Raw genomic sequence first — 15,904 nt, 5'->3', positions numbered from 1 at the left:
ATTATAGTAGTACTCACACAGTAGCACCAACCTTCCAGAGAAATATAGAATATTAAGTTTATTGGATTAAGAATTTGAACAAAGGAGCCTTTTATGTAAAGTTGTAGCTGATTGTTTTGACAGAATATATGTCTAATTCAACTAATTGTAAATTCCACCATCATGTCCTTAGAAGAGCATTCAATTAGGTTGACTCCAATATGTTGATGTCAAGTGGGAAAATGAAATATTTGTGTTCTTGGATAGTTATTTGGTATTTTAACATGGGTTTCTGGACATTTTCATACACTTCTCTTCCTTTGCTTATGTTAGTTCCTCTGCCTGAAATACTTTTTACTCCTTTCTGCCCCCCATGTATGAACATATTATATGTCCTCATTATAGCTCTTTTATATTGTATTTATAAAGGCCAATTCATTCTATACATGTCTCAAATCTAATCCCATCTCTCCATCCAGTGCCCTAATTCATACCCACATCATTTTCCAATTGATAATGATCTTCCTTCTGATTCCCCTGGCTCCATTCTCTTCCCACTCCAATGTCTCCAGCACAAAATTATTATAATGACCTGTCTAAAATACAGATCAAGTTCTTATTCTTCTACTCAGAAATCATCAGCTGCTCATACAAATCTTCAATGTCTCTATACTGCCAAATGCATTAATATTTACTTTCATTTATTGTCTTCTCAATTACCTGTCCAATTTTTTTTCTCTAGCGACTACCCTCATCTATTTTATACTCTTGTCACACAATCATTTATTTCCTTGAACACACATCATTTATTAGAATGTCACAATGGAGACATATTTTTTTTAGTAATATTCATCCTGAACTTTTGGCTACTTGTGATGAAAGGCTAAAATTTATTTATATGTAGTGGGTATATATCCTTTACAGAAAAATTTTGGTGTATTATTAAAAATATTTTTAAATCACATTGATGGTACTAAGCATGTCCATAGGACACCGAAATAAAACAAACAAACAAACAAACAAAAGCTTTGAAAAATAAAGGGAGGTGTTAATAAAGAAAAACTTTATCTTCATAATCATTCAATATGTCAAGACTTTTCAAAATGTGTTTTGAAAACACATAAAAACAAATTGCCTATGTATTTAATTCTCTTTTATTTATATTAGTAAGAAAAAGGACTTTGTGTTTGGCCTATAACCCAGGACTAGATGGATCAAAACCATCTTTTTATAATTCCTTTCTGATTCATAGTGAAGTAGTATGAACTCTAGCATCTTAAAAATCAGGTTCTGCTAAAAATTCCAATACTTACTGTGTGATCATTAATAGGTCTTGTATTTTTACTAAATTTGTTTTTCTCATCTATAAAGTGAGAATTAATACATTATCTGTATCTGTTCAAGAAGAGATAACATTTGAGATTATATGATAAATGTAAAGAGATTTGGAGATATATTGTATCATTGATTTATTCCTTAGTCTCTTTAACTTTAAGCCTATATTTCCTTAGAGCAGCGGTTCTCAACCTGTGGGTCGCGACCCCTTTGGGGGTCGAATGACCCTTTCACAGGGGTCGCCTAAGACCATCCGAAAACACATATATAATTACATATTGTTTTGTGATTAATCACTATGCTTTAATTATGTTCAATTTGTAACAATGAAAATACATCCTGCATATCAGATATTTACATTACGATTCATAACAGTAGCAAAATTACAGTTTTGCAGTAGCAACAAAAATAATTTTATGGTTGGGGGTCACCACAACAAGAGGAACTGTATTAAAGGGTCACAGCATTAGGAAGGTTGAGAACCACTGCCTTAGAGGGGCTAGTCTACTCTTAAGGGAGGCATGTGTTAATAAAACTAATACATGATCAAATAAGAAAATAAAGGATGTATTGGGGTTTGTTTTATTTTTTCTCACTTCTTTTATGTTTCTTATGTTTCTTCCTTGTTAAAACAGTTTTGGTATGAACCATGATGGACTTGGAAATCCTTGTGGGACGAAAGGTCATGAAACAGCAAAACTTATGGCAGCTCACATTACTGCAAATACCAATCCTTTTTCCTGGTCTTCCTGCAGTCGAGACTATATCACCAGCTTTCTAGAGTAAGTAATCTCTGGAGAGTGATGATGAATTGCTCTAGAAGTAAACCATTGCTAGAAGCCTAATATGTAGTGCTTCAAACTTCGCATAATGAGTAACTTTTATAGGGCCCAGCGATATTTCAGGTGGTTCCGAAAGTACTTTAATATATCATTGTGGCAAATATTTTCCTTCATACTCAAATAGAACTTACAGAATAGATTAGAGGAACTGAAGCAAGGATTTAAATGGAGTTGATGATATGAGTGTTAGAAATGTTCACTAAATGGAAAGCAATGTCAGAAAAAATGTAGATTTACACCATTTAATAGAGCATAGGTCGAACTTTAATTCAGTGATTATACATTTCATTTTATTGGTGAAAGAAAACTGAGTTCTATAAGAATGCCTTAGTAGCTAATAGTAATAAACAACAACAACAAAAAATCAAACACCCACGAAATAAAAATGGAAAATTGAAAACTTGTCTTTGAAAATTTATTTTTAAATATATTTTTATGGGTTTCAGAGAGGAAGAGAGAGGAAGAGATAGAAACATCAATGATGAGAGAGAATCATTGATCAGCTGTCTCCTGCATGACCCCTACTGGGATCAAAACGTGATCTCCTGGTTCATAGGTCGACGCTCAACCACTGAGCAACACTGGCCCGGCTTGAAAATTTATTAAGAAACACATCTTTCCTACAGTTTAGGACCTTCTTTCTTGGTCTTTTAATATGTATTTCAAGAGTTTGGTTACTTAACTGTGAAGAATATAAATTAGCTAATAGGAAGGCAGGTGTTCTTCACATTTCTCCTGCACATCGGGGCTTCAGTATTGAACTTCATAAACTAATAGTCTTAGGTCTCGTTTTCTAACTTTGTGACCTTGGGCATGTTACTTCAGCTTTATAATCTTCAGATCCTCATTTCTTAAGTGAGTTTAGTTAATAATACATACAACATCAGGTTATTATGTATGTAATCATGTATAATGCTAAAATGTATTAAAACCACTTAAGAGACATTCATCAAGTGGTGAATATTATTTTAAATGATATCAAGGTTTTAAGCTCTATGGCTCTGTCATTACCTTCAATAATTTTGCGCCATTTTTTTTCCCTTGGGGAGAAGAGATTAAATACTCTGTGAAAAGGTGAGTCATACATAAAGCACAGGTGATTATTTAAATAGGATTTAAAAATCCTTTTTAAAAATTGTCCTTTCAGATTTCACATTAACATGATGATAGTGTAACATTTTAAAAAAATTCAGATAGGTATGTAGGATAACCTACTTGTAAGTTCGTTTAAGTTTTGGTTCATATCTGGGAATGGTCTGATTATATTCTGAAAACTTATAAATACTTATTTTTAAAAAAAGCCTCAACAAGAGATTTAAAAATACCTAATACAGTGCTTTACTCAATCAAAGATTAAAGGATAAATGCTTAAAATGGGCTCTTTTGAATTAACTAATATAATAATGAAGTTGAAGGAATTCACTTAGAAGGTAGTGCTGCATAACCTAACAGTTTTTAATCTTAATAATAGACCATTATAACACTGTGTTTGCCTGGTGCCAAAACTGGGTAAAGGGCTATAAAGATAGACCACAGAGAATTTGTTTGACATCTTTCGGCAGTTTTTGTTTTGTTTTGTTTTAACACAAAGCACTTGCAATATCATTTTCCAAGATTTTTTTTAAATGAGATCATATTACCTAAATTTAAACATTGTTGAAAATCTGCTCTTCCCAGAAATCAAGCCAGATCTGCCATTTCTCCCTTGACTTGGCTCATGTTTTTATAATGGAATCTTAGTAACTGTCACCAGGAAGACAAACTATATAACATGCTCAGTATTCCTGTGCATTTTCAAAGGCTTCCCTCCTCTTGTTCTTTTCAAGTACCATATATATATATATATATATATATATATATATATATAAATTTTTTTTTTTTTTGCTCCTCTTTCCTGTTTCTATTGCACAGCCCTTTGCTAGACCATCTATGTACGCATACTAAATACAAGGACCAGGTTTTATTTCTTGCCAGCACCTACCCAGTTGAAATAGTATTAAGGCTATTAAAATACTCCAAAAGGAAATCCCAAAATTGCTGATAAAATACAGTTAAGAAATCACCACTGGTTTGGTGAGAAATGTAAAATTCTTATTAATTGCAAGAAAGTGTCCCATTGAATTAACTAAAAGAATTAATATAAAGAGCAATATTTAAGCCTTATTGCCTCTTTGCATTTCGTATGTGTAAGCATGATTAGTATTGTCAGGGTTCTAATGGGCTTATTTATCCTGTATTTTATAAAAATATTTCTGTTGTGCATTCTCCTGGGGATAGATACTCACAAAATTAAAGCCATTTGTGAGAGACAGATGTGAAAGACAATGGGTAGCAATTTGGGGAAAGTTGGTTTCCCGCCCCCTCCCCCCCCTCGCCTTTAATAATAAACTCAGCAACCTTGATCATAATCTGACTAAGCAGTAAAGATTTTTAAAATACAAAGCCCTTTAAAAGGGTCAGTTCACTGGAGCACAAAGACATAATAGTAACTTTCTTGAATTTCTTTGTTCCTTTTTATTAATGCAATGGACTTAATTGCTTTAGCAGCTATGTGTGATATTTTTTAAAATCCAGTGATATTTTGATCAGGGATTGAGGTTACATTTATGTTTTATAGTTGGCTCAAAAAGACTCATAACATTTTATTTCAGTTTCTCCTCTCAAGAAAAAGAAATCTGTAAAGATGAATTGTTTAGGAACTGTAGCCCAGCCAACAAAATGCATACCTTTCTCTACTTAGTAACTGTATAGGCCAAAGATGGTGGATTTTAACAATGAGCTTTCTATGATTTATAGATTCACTATTCACTATGTTCAACTGAAAACCATTCCATGGCCTTTAAATGCCAATATAGTAAAAAGTCTCTCGTGTCAAACACTACGTGCTACTGATCAATCAGGAGATGGTGTTTACCAACTCCCAATATTTTTTTTCAGATTTCTTAAACTCGGTGATTCAATAAGTGGTTCATGAATCGCCCAGAAGCCGTCCTGATTAAGTAATAAAGAACCTATTTCCGTTAGAATGGACGTGTTATGCCAGCTTCTGATGTTTTCGCCGACGGCTTTGCAGGTAGTGTCCTTCCTATCTGCCTGCGGGACTTATTTATTTATTTATTGACTTAGAAAGTGGAGAAAGATGAACCTGGTATCATGGCTCACTCTCACTGATGACACTGGGCTAATTTACCAGGCAGTGGAAGGCAGCCAGAAGTCATTTAGTTCAGGTTTTTATCTTTTGTTTTTTCTTTTTCTTTTTTTCCCCCATATATTTTCCACCACTTAGTGGTAGTACAGAGTAATTTCATATAGTTTTTTAAAATTCTGAGGCCTCTGTGAATCAACTTGCTCTATTTAAATTAAAGTCTGTTATATTGTTTGAACTGTCAAAGATCCATAGCAAAATATCCTACAGTATCCAGATTAAATAGAGATTATCCATTTTCACAGAAAGGATGGAAGCTGAAAAGGAAAGGCAACATTACGGTTGAAGGTGAGCTAGGAAGAAAGGTGAGTGTAGAGCTACAAGAGAAGTGACATAAGATGAACAGGATGACTAAGGCACTCATATTTCTTCTATAGTATTTACTTTGAAGGTCAATATCATTGATCTATTAGACAAAAAACAGTTTTATAGATGGGACCTCTTTTTTTACTTGGAACCCATGGAACAGCTTAGAAAAACAGGTTTCTCCTTCCTTCCATGTTTCTGACACGTTTGGGGGACTTCACTCAAATCCATAAATATCATCGATAAGTTTTAATTACGTATGGAGAAAAAGAGAGCATAACTTAATAAACCATTATTGATATTGTGTTTGCATATTGGAAGCTTCAAGTTTAGTTTTGTTCAAGCACTGCTCTCATCCAGAGGACAAGAGAGCAAGGTTTGACTTAAAGTAACTCATTTTAGGATGGAATGTATGGTTAGTTTTGTGAAGACTGATAGCACAGTTTATGAGAACACAGTAGGTAAGAAGCTTCACTTGTAGATGATACCAACTTAATTCATTTTTGCTTAATTTAGATATATGAGCACAATTCTGTGGAAAATAATACCAGATGGCATTATTATGTTAACTTTTTGTTGTTGTTGTTCAGAGACTTGTTAAAATATGTATAGAATTATATAGAAAGATTTATTTTTTAGATTGACCCATTGTACTATAGACTGAAGGTCTATACTTTATCATATAATTGTTGAAGTGAAAAATAAATCTACAATTACAATTAGGGGTATGTCCTTATGTGTTCTGGAAACAAAGCCAAGAGTGCATATTTTATGTAAGGGTCTGTAAATTTTAGTTGAAGACTCAACTCTGGCTCATGTTCCTATTTTCAAGGATAACTTTTGAGCTATGTAAATAAGATTTCTCTAAATTAGAAGTAGGATACATAAAATATGACTTTGCTATCATGCTGCGAGGATTTTTGGAAATGTAAATACACTTTGATTTACTAAGAATTTCGTAGTCAAGGAAAAAGCATATTCTCAAACTGATACAAATTTTTTTGGCCTTGTCTTAGAAGCATAAACAAAAGCAGAATCTGTGAATTCAATAGTTATCTATATTGCTGTATATTTTAACTAGGATCGGGCTTTTAGTTATGAAATATATGCTGCTAGGGAAATAATCACAATTCTACTTTTTATGTTTATTCTTTTGCTCTGGACACATGTATATTATACTTAACAATAGGAAGTTGCATTAGTATCTCAGATGGAAACTACTAACAGTATCCTTCATTTTTTTAATGATGAGTGAGGTTTATGTTTTCTGAGTGGAAAAATTCTCATATGTCACTAAAACACAAACTACGTTTAAAAGTGCTATTTGATAAGAAAATATTATATGTAATATAACCACTGTTATTATTTTGATAGTAGTAGCATAAATAATACTAGGTTTACCATCATAAGACTTGTATGGTTGAATTGATGAGCTAGAACCCTGGATTAAATAAAAATTACTCATAACTTCCATTTTGTCAAAAGGAAATAATTATAAAATATTTTTAAAAATCTCATCTGTAATATTTTTAAGAAAGAGAATATATTTGTCCCAGGAGACCTGTACAAAAATATTCATATCAGCATAATTTGTAATTTCCAGAAATTAGAAATAATTCAAATGCTCATTTGGTATTTGTGGCATAGTCTTAAATGGAATGTCAAAGAACAATATGAATGGACAGGCTATAGTTATACACATCAATATAGATATATCCACTTTCCTAGTACTGAGCGAGTGAAAGAATAAAGTCACAAAGGAAAACCTACAATACGACTCCTATTGTACAGACTCCAAAATCAGGCAGATGAATTAACTACTAATAAAATGAAGGAAATTATTATTTAACAATCAGAATATTAGTTACTTCCTGAGAGACAATAGGGGTGTAATTGGGATATATTACTTGGTAATTTAAAAATAAAGGAAGAAAGAAAAGCACTTCCAGGGTTAATATAAATCTCTACTTGAAATTAACAGGAAAGTAGCAGACAAATGTTAGCAACCGTATGCAAAAATATTTTTGCCACTTAACCCTCAGTTAAGAATTAAAATATGAAAATGACCCCATCCCCCAAATACTTTAAGCAAGATTTTATTGTACAATATATACCAGATATGGTTACTAGGAGGAAACCATGTAGTATATAGAAACACTTTAAATTAGCCTTGCCCCATACTTGCTTTTCTGGAGCCAATAAAAATAGGTATGACACTTGACTTACAAACATTAGTGATTTGTACAAACATCACCAAATCCATCTCAAAAGGCCTTGTTGATGCCATGTTCCTAAATATGCATGTTCATTCTTAAGGATCTATATGATTTTTTGCTTATATTTCATTTTATACTAGAGGCCTAGTGCACAAAATTTGTGCACGGGGAGGTGGGGGGGGGAGTCCCAAAGTCTGGTCTGCACGCTCTCCAATCCGGGACCCCTCGGGGGACATCCGACTTGCAATCCAGAACCACTGGCTCTTAACCACTTGCCTGCCTGCCTACCTGATCACCCCTAACTGCCTCTGCTTGCCAGTCTAATCACCCCCTAACTGGCCCCCTGCTTGCCTGGTCATCCCCTAACTGCCCCCCTGCCGACTTGGTCACCCCCTAATTGCCCCCCTGCTGGCCTGGCCATCCCCTAACTGCCCCCCTGCCGGCCTGGCCACCCCCTAACTGCTTCCCTGCTGGCCTGATTGCCCCTAACTGCCTCTGCCTTGGCCTCCGCCACTGTGGCTTGTCCAGAAGGAAGTCAGACGTCCAGAAGATGTCCAGTTGACCCAGTCTAATTAGCCTATTACCCTTTTATTAGTATAGATGTTATTTTATTTTCTGTAAAACATACTGGAAAAGGAGAACAAGACTTGTGTAGATGTTTAATGAGACCACTTTAATACGTAGGAATAGGTTATTCCAAAGAACTGAAACAAAAAGCCAGTTTGGGATACACTGGCTCAGAAGAATTTGGCCACAGTGACCACAGCGCATGGCATTCTTCATTGTCTGGAGGCCCTTGCTGTGGTCTCTGCATTTGGTGTTTTTAAAGAACAGGAACCATGACTGGAAGACCATTAATACCCAAGAACAAGAACTTTAAAGAAATAATTATTGTCGCGTTCTCCTGGATTAAGTCAGTTTTCAGTACGCTATCAGGAAAGAATTTTTTCCTCAGCGTATCTATGTTTAAACTTTTGGGGTCCACATAATTCTTTCTCTAAATATTTTAGGTTAATTTTCTGTATTCCTAAAAGTAATTATGAATAAATTTTTAAATAGATTTTTAATTGGTGCCGTGTAGGTGAATACATATTATATACTTAGGTGAATATATAATTATACTTTTTGTTTTACATTTTTACCTGTAGAACCCTTTACTTAAATACTTCAGTACTTAAATTTTCCCCATTGATTTATAGTAGTACTTAACTTGATAACTTATTTTTATTACATATTTAACTCCTTTCATTAAGACTTTTTAAAAAAATATATTTTATTGATTTTTTACAGAGAGGTAGGGAGAGGGATAGAGAGTTAGAAACATTGATGAGAGAGAAACATTGATCAGTTGCCTCCTGCACACCCCCTACTGGGGATGTGCCCGCAACCAAGGTACATGCTCTTGACTGGAATCGAACCTGGGACCCTTCAGTCTGCAGGCCGACGCTCTATCCACTGAGCCAAACCAGTTAGGGCTTTCATCAAGACTTTTATAATTTTGTTGCAGAGATGAAACTGATATTTTAAAGAAATTAAGCAGCTAATCCAATAATCTAATGACTATTGCCTGTTATCAAAATGGTACATCTCCTTTTATTATATTTTTCACTTTGACCTTTTTATCATTAACCTTAATATAAAAATTTGAATTTACTAGTAGAATTACATTTGCCTAAAATTGGTATACCCATATCGATTAAAAATGTTTTATATTATAAAATAAAAAGAACTTGCTGTTTTTAAAATTCATAAAAGATAATTATCTTACTGAGATACACGGCAATTTCTAAAAGTACAAAAAACAAGAAATAAAAAGCATTCTGTCTTGAAAACTGGGTAGCTGGGTGAAAAAAAAAGTTGTTCTCTGTTAGGTAGATACCTTGAACAGTGACAAGTGAATTGATTGTAATAGCCAATAGTAAAATCCCTCCATATTTGTACCATATTTAATATTCCATCTAGATATTTTTATTGATTAAAAATTAATCAAGCAGGTCATAAATGAAAGGAAAAATGTGTAAAGAAAACAGTATTCTGTCCCTTGGATCCCCCCACACTACCAGCCTTGGATCTTTTAATCTATCACCTTATGAATAGTAAGTTTCAATTTTTAAAAGGTATTAATTTGCTGCAGTGCAAATATGTTTGTATATAGCAAATTAACTTTTATATTTTAAGAATGCGATAAAATTTTAAGCAAATATCAAACTCATTATTATGCATGGTTCTTTTTTACTTATCTATAAATGAAAATTTGTACTGTCTTAAATAATAGTTGAAGAACTTATACTTGTGAAATTATTTTCCTTTGGCAAAGCAGATGGAAAAGATTTGGGGGGAAAAAACACAAGTGCTGGCACAATTGACAGGAATGTTGGAAAAAATTTTTAAATGTTGGCATAGGAATTCTTTAAAAATTCTAACTTACATGTGAAATGAAAGTACAAAAGCATCTGTCCTATTTTATGCACACTGACTAAATAAAATGAACAATTATATTTAGCAAAGTATAAAGCTCTTTAAACTAAGGTATTCTGTCTGGGTTTTGGCAATCTTTATGTTATTTGTTCCACTGAATTAAAATATTATGTTTGAGTGCAAGCACACTTTGAAAAGCAGAAATTATATAGAGAGGAGAACATTCCCTTTCCTAACTCTGATGACCCTAAATGAAATATGAAATTTTTGAGAGACTAAACACTTGTAATATACTTGAGAGGAGAACTTTGGATCTTAGCCTCGTCAGTCATTCAGCCCATTTATTATTGAAATATTTCAAGAACCTTTGGACATGTCATCTATTGTTCTGCCCAAGATGGAAATATATAGATTAAGTCTTTAAGGATTACAACCACATTTTTTTTTTATTTTCCACATTTTATGTTTTTAATTCTACTACCAGATGTGGTTATATTTTCACTGAAATCAAACAAGAAACTTACAGCAACATGAAATTCTGTTTTGATTCCTTCAGAAATTAGTTTAAATCTGTTTTAAGGCCAACATGACATTTTCAGATTGTTGTCTGAGATACTTTTATTATGTCTTGGTGCTGGAAAAAAGATTGGAACTCTTATTCAGGCTTCAGTAAAGTTATTTGCCATGCGATTATTTCTTGGTAGGAAGTATTGTTTTTCATGCATCAAGTTATTAAAACAAAGAGCTCAATACCTGGTTTCATAATTGTGATTGAAATGGTCCATCGTGTACCTAATTTTCTTTGATCCTTTATGTTGAACAGTTCAGGCCGTGGCAATTGCCTTAATAATGAGCCTCCCAAGCGTGAATTTGTTTACCCAACTGTGGCCCCAGGTCAGGTGTACGATGCGGATGAGCAATGTCGTTACCAGTATGGACCAGGATCCCGCCAATGTAAATTTGGGGTAAGAAGTCTCAGTCCTTACGTTTCGTCGTTTCTATGTGATCTTTCATGACACAAATGTTAGGATGGAGTTTTGATGAATATAGTTTACCTCTGGTAACATTGTTAATGCAAATATTTCCTTTGATACTGCTCTTTTTCTGAAATTGGTATAATATCTATTTCTAAATGTTTGCATAATCCTAAATTAAACAATTTTCAAACATCTTGAGAGATGATGGTAGAATTTTTATAATTTCTATTGTATTTCTTCTTTAAGTCCTAAGTTTATGATGTCAACTGAGGTTTATCTTAAGAAATGATATGGCTTTGAAACCTCTCCTTCACCCTCACCTTTTCTGGTACTCTAATAATTGTGTTAAGGGCATTTTCATATTGGCTAGGAGGAGCCTTTACTTTATATTTTCTAGTACTGCGTCATTTCAAGTTGCTTCAGTCCACTGGCCACATTCTGACACAACAACCATGTGGGGACAAGATGACGCTAACCCAAACAGAGAAACAAGGAAAATTGTTGCGGAAAAAAAGATATTATGGTTGACTCTCCATGACTGCCTGAAGAAGTCTGTGTCTAGCTCAGAAAAATGCATACAAAATTCTTCTTGAGTTTCACAGAGAAAGATTTCGGTGTCTAGGATAGGGACATGTTTATAGTCGGTATACATTATAAGCATGTTTTTAAAAATGTATTTTTATTGATTTCAGAGAGGAAGGGAGAGGGAGAGAGAGGTAGAAACATTAATGATGAGAGAGAATCATTGATTGACTGCCTCCTGTACCCTCCCCACCAAAGATCAAGCCCACAACTCAGGCATGTGCCCTGACCACAGAATCGAACCGTGATCTCCTGGTGCATAGGCCAACGCTCAACCACTGAGCCATGCTGGCTGGGCAAGCATTTTGAAAGAAAAAAGAGAAATTTAAACAAGTTACCCAAAAATATTCAGGAGTGAGAAATGTTTAAAGACTTGATTCCTATTTTTATGCAAATAGTGTTTAAAATGCCTTTTAAAAAACATTAATAATAAAAAGAATTACGTTTTCACATAGTTAAGATGAAACAATATATGCACTGTACTGTACCAATTATCCTCTAGGTACAGTACAAAGGAAAGTGATTTTTAAAGTCTCTCTTGGGTGAAAAGCCTATTATGATTCATGGACAGCTTTGACAGCACATTTTGTGCACTAGATTTAAAGATTGTGTGCAACAGTCTTGAGTAAAACATTGGCCTTTCTTGTCTCTCTCTGCTGTAGAGTTTTCTATTCTTATTTCTTTATGGTTTTAGTTTCTTTTTTTCTTGAGTTGCTTTTTCCCTCAGAAAACATCAGCCAAACTTTAATCCCAGTCTTTGTATATACTTGTAGTTTAGTAGGTTGAAATTCATTATTCTTATTTATGGTCTCTCTGTTCTATGTTAGCAAGTGAAATAGTTAATTTATATTTAGTTTTTCAATTGGAAATTGGGTTTTAACTCTACATATATATTCCTATATTAGATAATTTGTACTAGCAGTTCTACAGGATATATGGATGTACTTTTTCTTCAATGAAATAAAAAAAAAAATTGTCCTGATTAGCCTATTTCTATATATGTATATCTCCTTTATTTCAGATTAGTTGATATGAAGTGAGATAAATAGTAATTGAGAAATTGTATATTTTCAGTTATGTTTCTTATATTCAGCTTTAGAGTCTTCTTCTCTATGCATTTATAGACTTTTGTAATAGATAGCAAATAAAATTGGAAAATGAAAAGATATTAACATTTACAATCTTAAACAAGTATTTGGAGATTGTAATGGCTATAAATGCAAAGAACAAAACTATAGCACAATATGCAGAGTTGTATAATATAGTAATCTATAAATGATATATAGTTTATGAATGATATTTATATAGTCTTTTTTCTGAGGTACTTCAGACTGCTTTGATTAAAATTGTAATTATTTTATAAAATTTTATAGATAAGGTAACTAAAAATGCAGAATATGATTTATCTACCCCAAGGTAAAAAATAAAAATGGGTCATATAGTAAATATGTTATCAAGATAGCAGGTGTATTTTATTTCAGGAGACAATTTTTATCATTTTTCATACACACAAAATAATAAATAAGGTTGGGACTAACTTTTGGAGGTGACAGATCTTTATGGCCTAGTTCAGCCGTGGGCAAACTACGGCCCGTGGGCCGGATCTGTCCCGTTTGAAATGAATAAAACTAAAAAAAAAGAAAGACCGTACCCTTTTATGTAATGATGTTTACTTTGAATTTATATTAGTTCACACAAACACTCCATCCATGCTTTTGTTCCGGCCCTCCGGTCCAGTTTAAGAACCCATTGTGGCCCTCGAGTCAAAAAGTTTGCCCATACGTGGCCTAGTTTGTGATGATGGTTTCATGGGTGTATTGTATACTTTCTCTCCCAATTTACCAAATTACATCCATTAAATATGTACAGTTTTTTGTATGTCAATCATATCTCAATGAAGTAGTTTTAAAAAGAGAGAAAAGTGCTCATCACAGTTAGATTTAAGACCCAGGACAAAACCAGAGAAATTTTATAGACAACATATCTTTGTTTAATTTATGGGGAATTATTATTATCTATGACAATTGTTACTGTTTACATAAATTTAAGAGTTAGCACATAAATGCAAATAGGGAGTTGTTGTTACTTTAATGTAGAACTGAACCATGTTTTATTAATAGACTATTCTGAAGCATAAATGGGAACATTTGATCTAATACATGGTTTCACAATGGAACAGGATAATTTTTGAAGGAATATTTTTCAATAGCAAGACTGCTTACCATTAGCTAATTGACCATCAGTAGATTTTATTTAGAGACCTTTTCCAGTGAATGGCAGCCAAGTCGTTGTAAACTTCAGACAGCAAAGGAGTATGACAAGCATGCAAAGTGCTTTTTATTTACCTGGCACCTGACAGACATTCAATCATGTTTACTTTCCTCTATGAATATCTGTTATCCATGGTACCATCTCTGTATAGCTGCTTGCTGGTAGCGTTTTAGGAGAATCTGAACCATTTGTACGTTTGGGAGCATACGAAGATATTTTAAGGGTCACACTGATTCATCCTTTAATCTCAATGAAATACTTAGAAGTACATATAGGGGAAGTTTAAAGAAATTAAATTTGAGTATCCTGTAAAAAAGAAAGCTAAACGTTGGCCTCAAAACCATCTTCAGACTTCAGAACATTTATTATAGTTTGGTTGCTGGTTAACAAATTGTTCTCCTCTACCAAGAGCACTAAAAAACACAGTGGCCTTAACTATTACAGCTGGAAGGTTGTAGATTAGATAGTAGGAACAATTTCAAGTGATTAAAATTGGAATTTTTCACTGAGGGAGATTGTAAAATCACTTTGCTTGAAGATTGTAAGATGGTGTCACTTTCTACAGTGTGATCTGGTATGGATTTAGGGAATAAAAGACATGGACTTATTTTAGCTCCTCAATATTCTTTTGGAGTCCGAATATGTATATTTATCAAACATATACTTGACAAGAAGTTGATTTAATTTATATTTTCCCTTAAAATTCAAGCCAAAAATCGTAGGTTCATAATCACTTGTATACTTAAAGCTCAGTAGTTTTCACTCTGGGTTTGCTTCTTAGAGGTATTTTTTTTTAACCATTTAATCATTTTTAACCCCTTCAAATTGATTAGTTATTTATCTAGTTTTTAGTTTTTCTTTCACACACACACACACACACACACTGCTCTTCTAAACTCTCTTGCACTTAAATTACCCACATAACAGGATTAACCTATTTAAAGTTGAAATAAGGGTACATTATTCTCTTTCTTCAGATGGCTACTAAACACCTGGAGCCAGGCCATGGGGTCACCATATGTTGGTTTTCAATTTTCTTTTGTGTGATACAATGATAAGTAACCTTTCTAATCATTGATGCTCCTTCTTGACCTCTTCAGGGCTCTGCTCTCCCCCTTGGCCATCAAGGCCCTTTATTGCAAACAGCTGCTGAGAGATGTTACTGATAGGGTAATGAGGACAAAGAGAATGTTTCATATCCACAGCCAAGGACCCAAAATGGCATAGGGTTTAGGATTTCCAAGGGCAGAAAATTTGTATCACTTTTATGATCTGTACAGTTGTTTAAAACGTAAAAATAAAAAAAATCTAGCAATAAAGATGCCATTTTCTCTTCAGATTCTATTTTATGTCCTTAATGATATAATAAATATAAAATGTTTTTGCACTTTTATGATATTTCTCTCCTCCTTATGTTAATGGCTTATTTTAGTTTTCTCAAGTAAATAAAAGGTCCCCCCCCCCATTTTTTAGTATTATTTACAGCTATAATTACGTGAAAAGGATGGAAATTTTAGAGAATACAATTCTAATTTCTTTTGTTTTGAAAGGGTCTTTGACTATAAAATAGTTCAATTATTCTATTTTGATCAAAGCAGCTCTAGTTCAGTTTTTTGCAGAGTTATTTTCTGAATATCAGGTAATTCTGATATATTTAAAAGAGTAGCTTAGTTGTTTTGGGATATTTTGGACATTGATATTAGCCAGGCCTGATTCCGATCTAGATTTAATTAGGATTGAAGCAAGTTGCTAAATCTTTCTGAAACTATAAAG

General features: G+C 33.3%; 1 protein-coding gene across 1 annotated transcript in view; it reads left to right on the top strand.

Moving 5' to 3' along the window:
* The window catches only part of ADAMTS6 (ADAM metallopeptidase with thrombospondin type 1 motif 6), a gene marked incomplete at its 5' end in the record, with an annotated part of 219,642 nt that overhangs the window by 99,077 nt on the left and 104,661 nt on the right, over positions 1-15,904 (top strand). Inside the window, 2 exons of the mRNA XM_081090221.1 lie at positions 1,950-2,096; positions 11,125-11,266. Coding sequence (XP_080946347.1) covers positions 1,950-2,096; positions 11,125-11,266 — 289 coding nt within the window. The remainder of the gene's footprint in view (positions 1-1,949; positions 2,097-11,124; positions 11,267-15,904) is intronic.

This window comes from Myotis nattereri, assembly GCF_964212035.1.
Source record: "Myotis nattereri genome assembly, chromosome: 4".
Classification (NCBI taxonomy): domain Eukaryota; kingdom Metazoa; phylum Chordata; class Mammalia; order Chiroptera; family Vespertilionidae; genus Myotis; species Myotis nattereri.
Note: the sequence above shows the minus strand (reverse complement) of the source record. Positions and strands in the feature narration are given on the sequence as shown.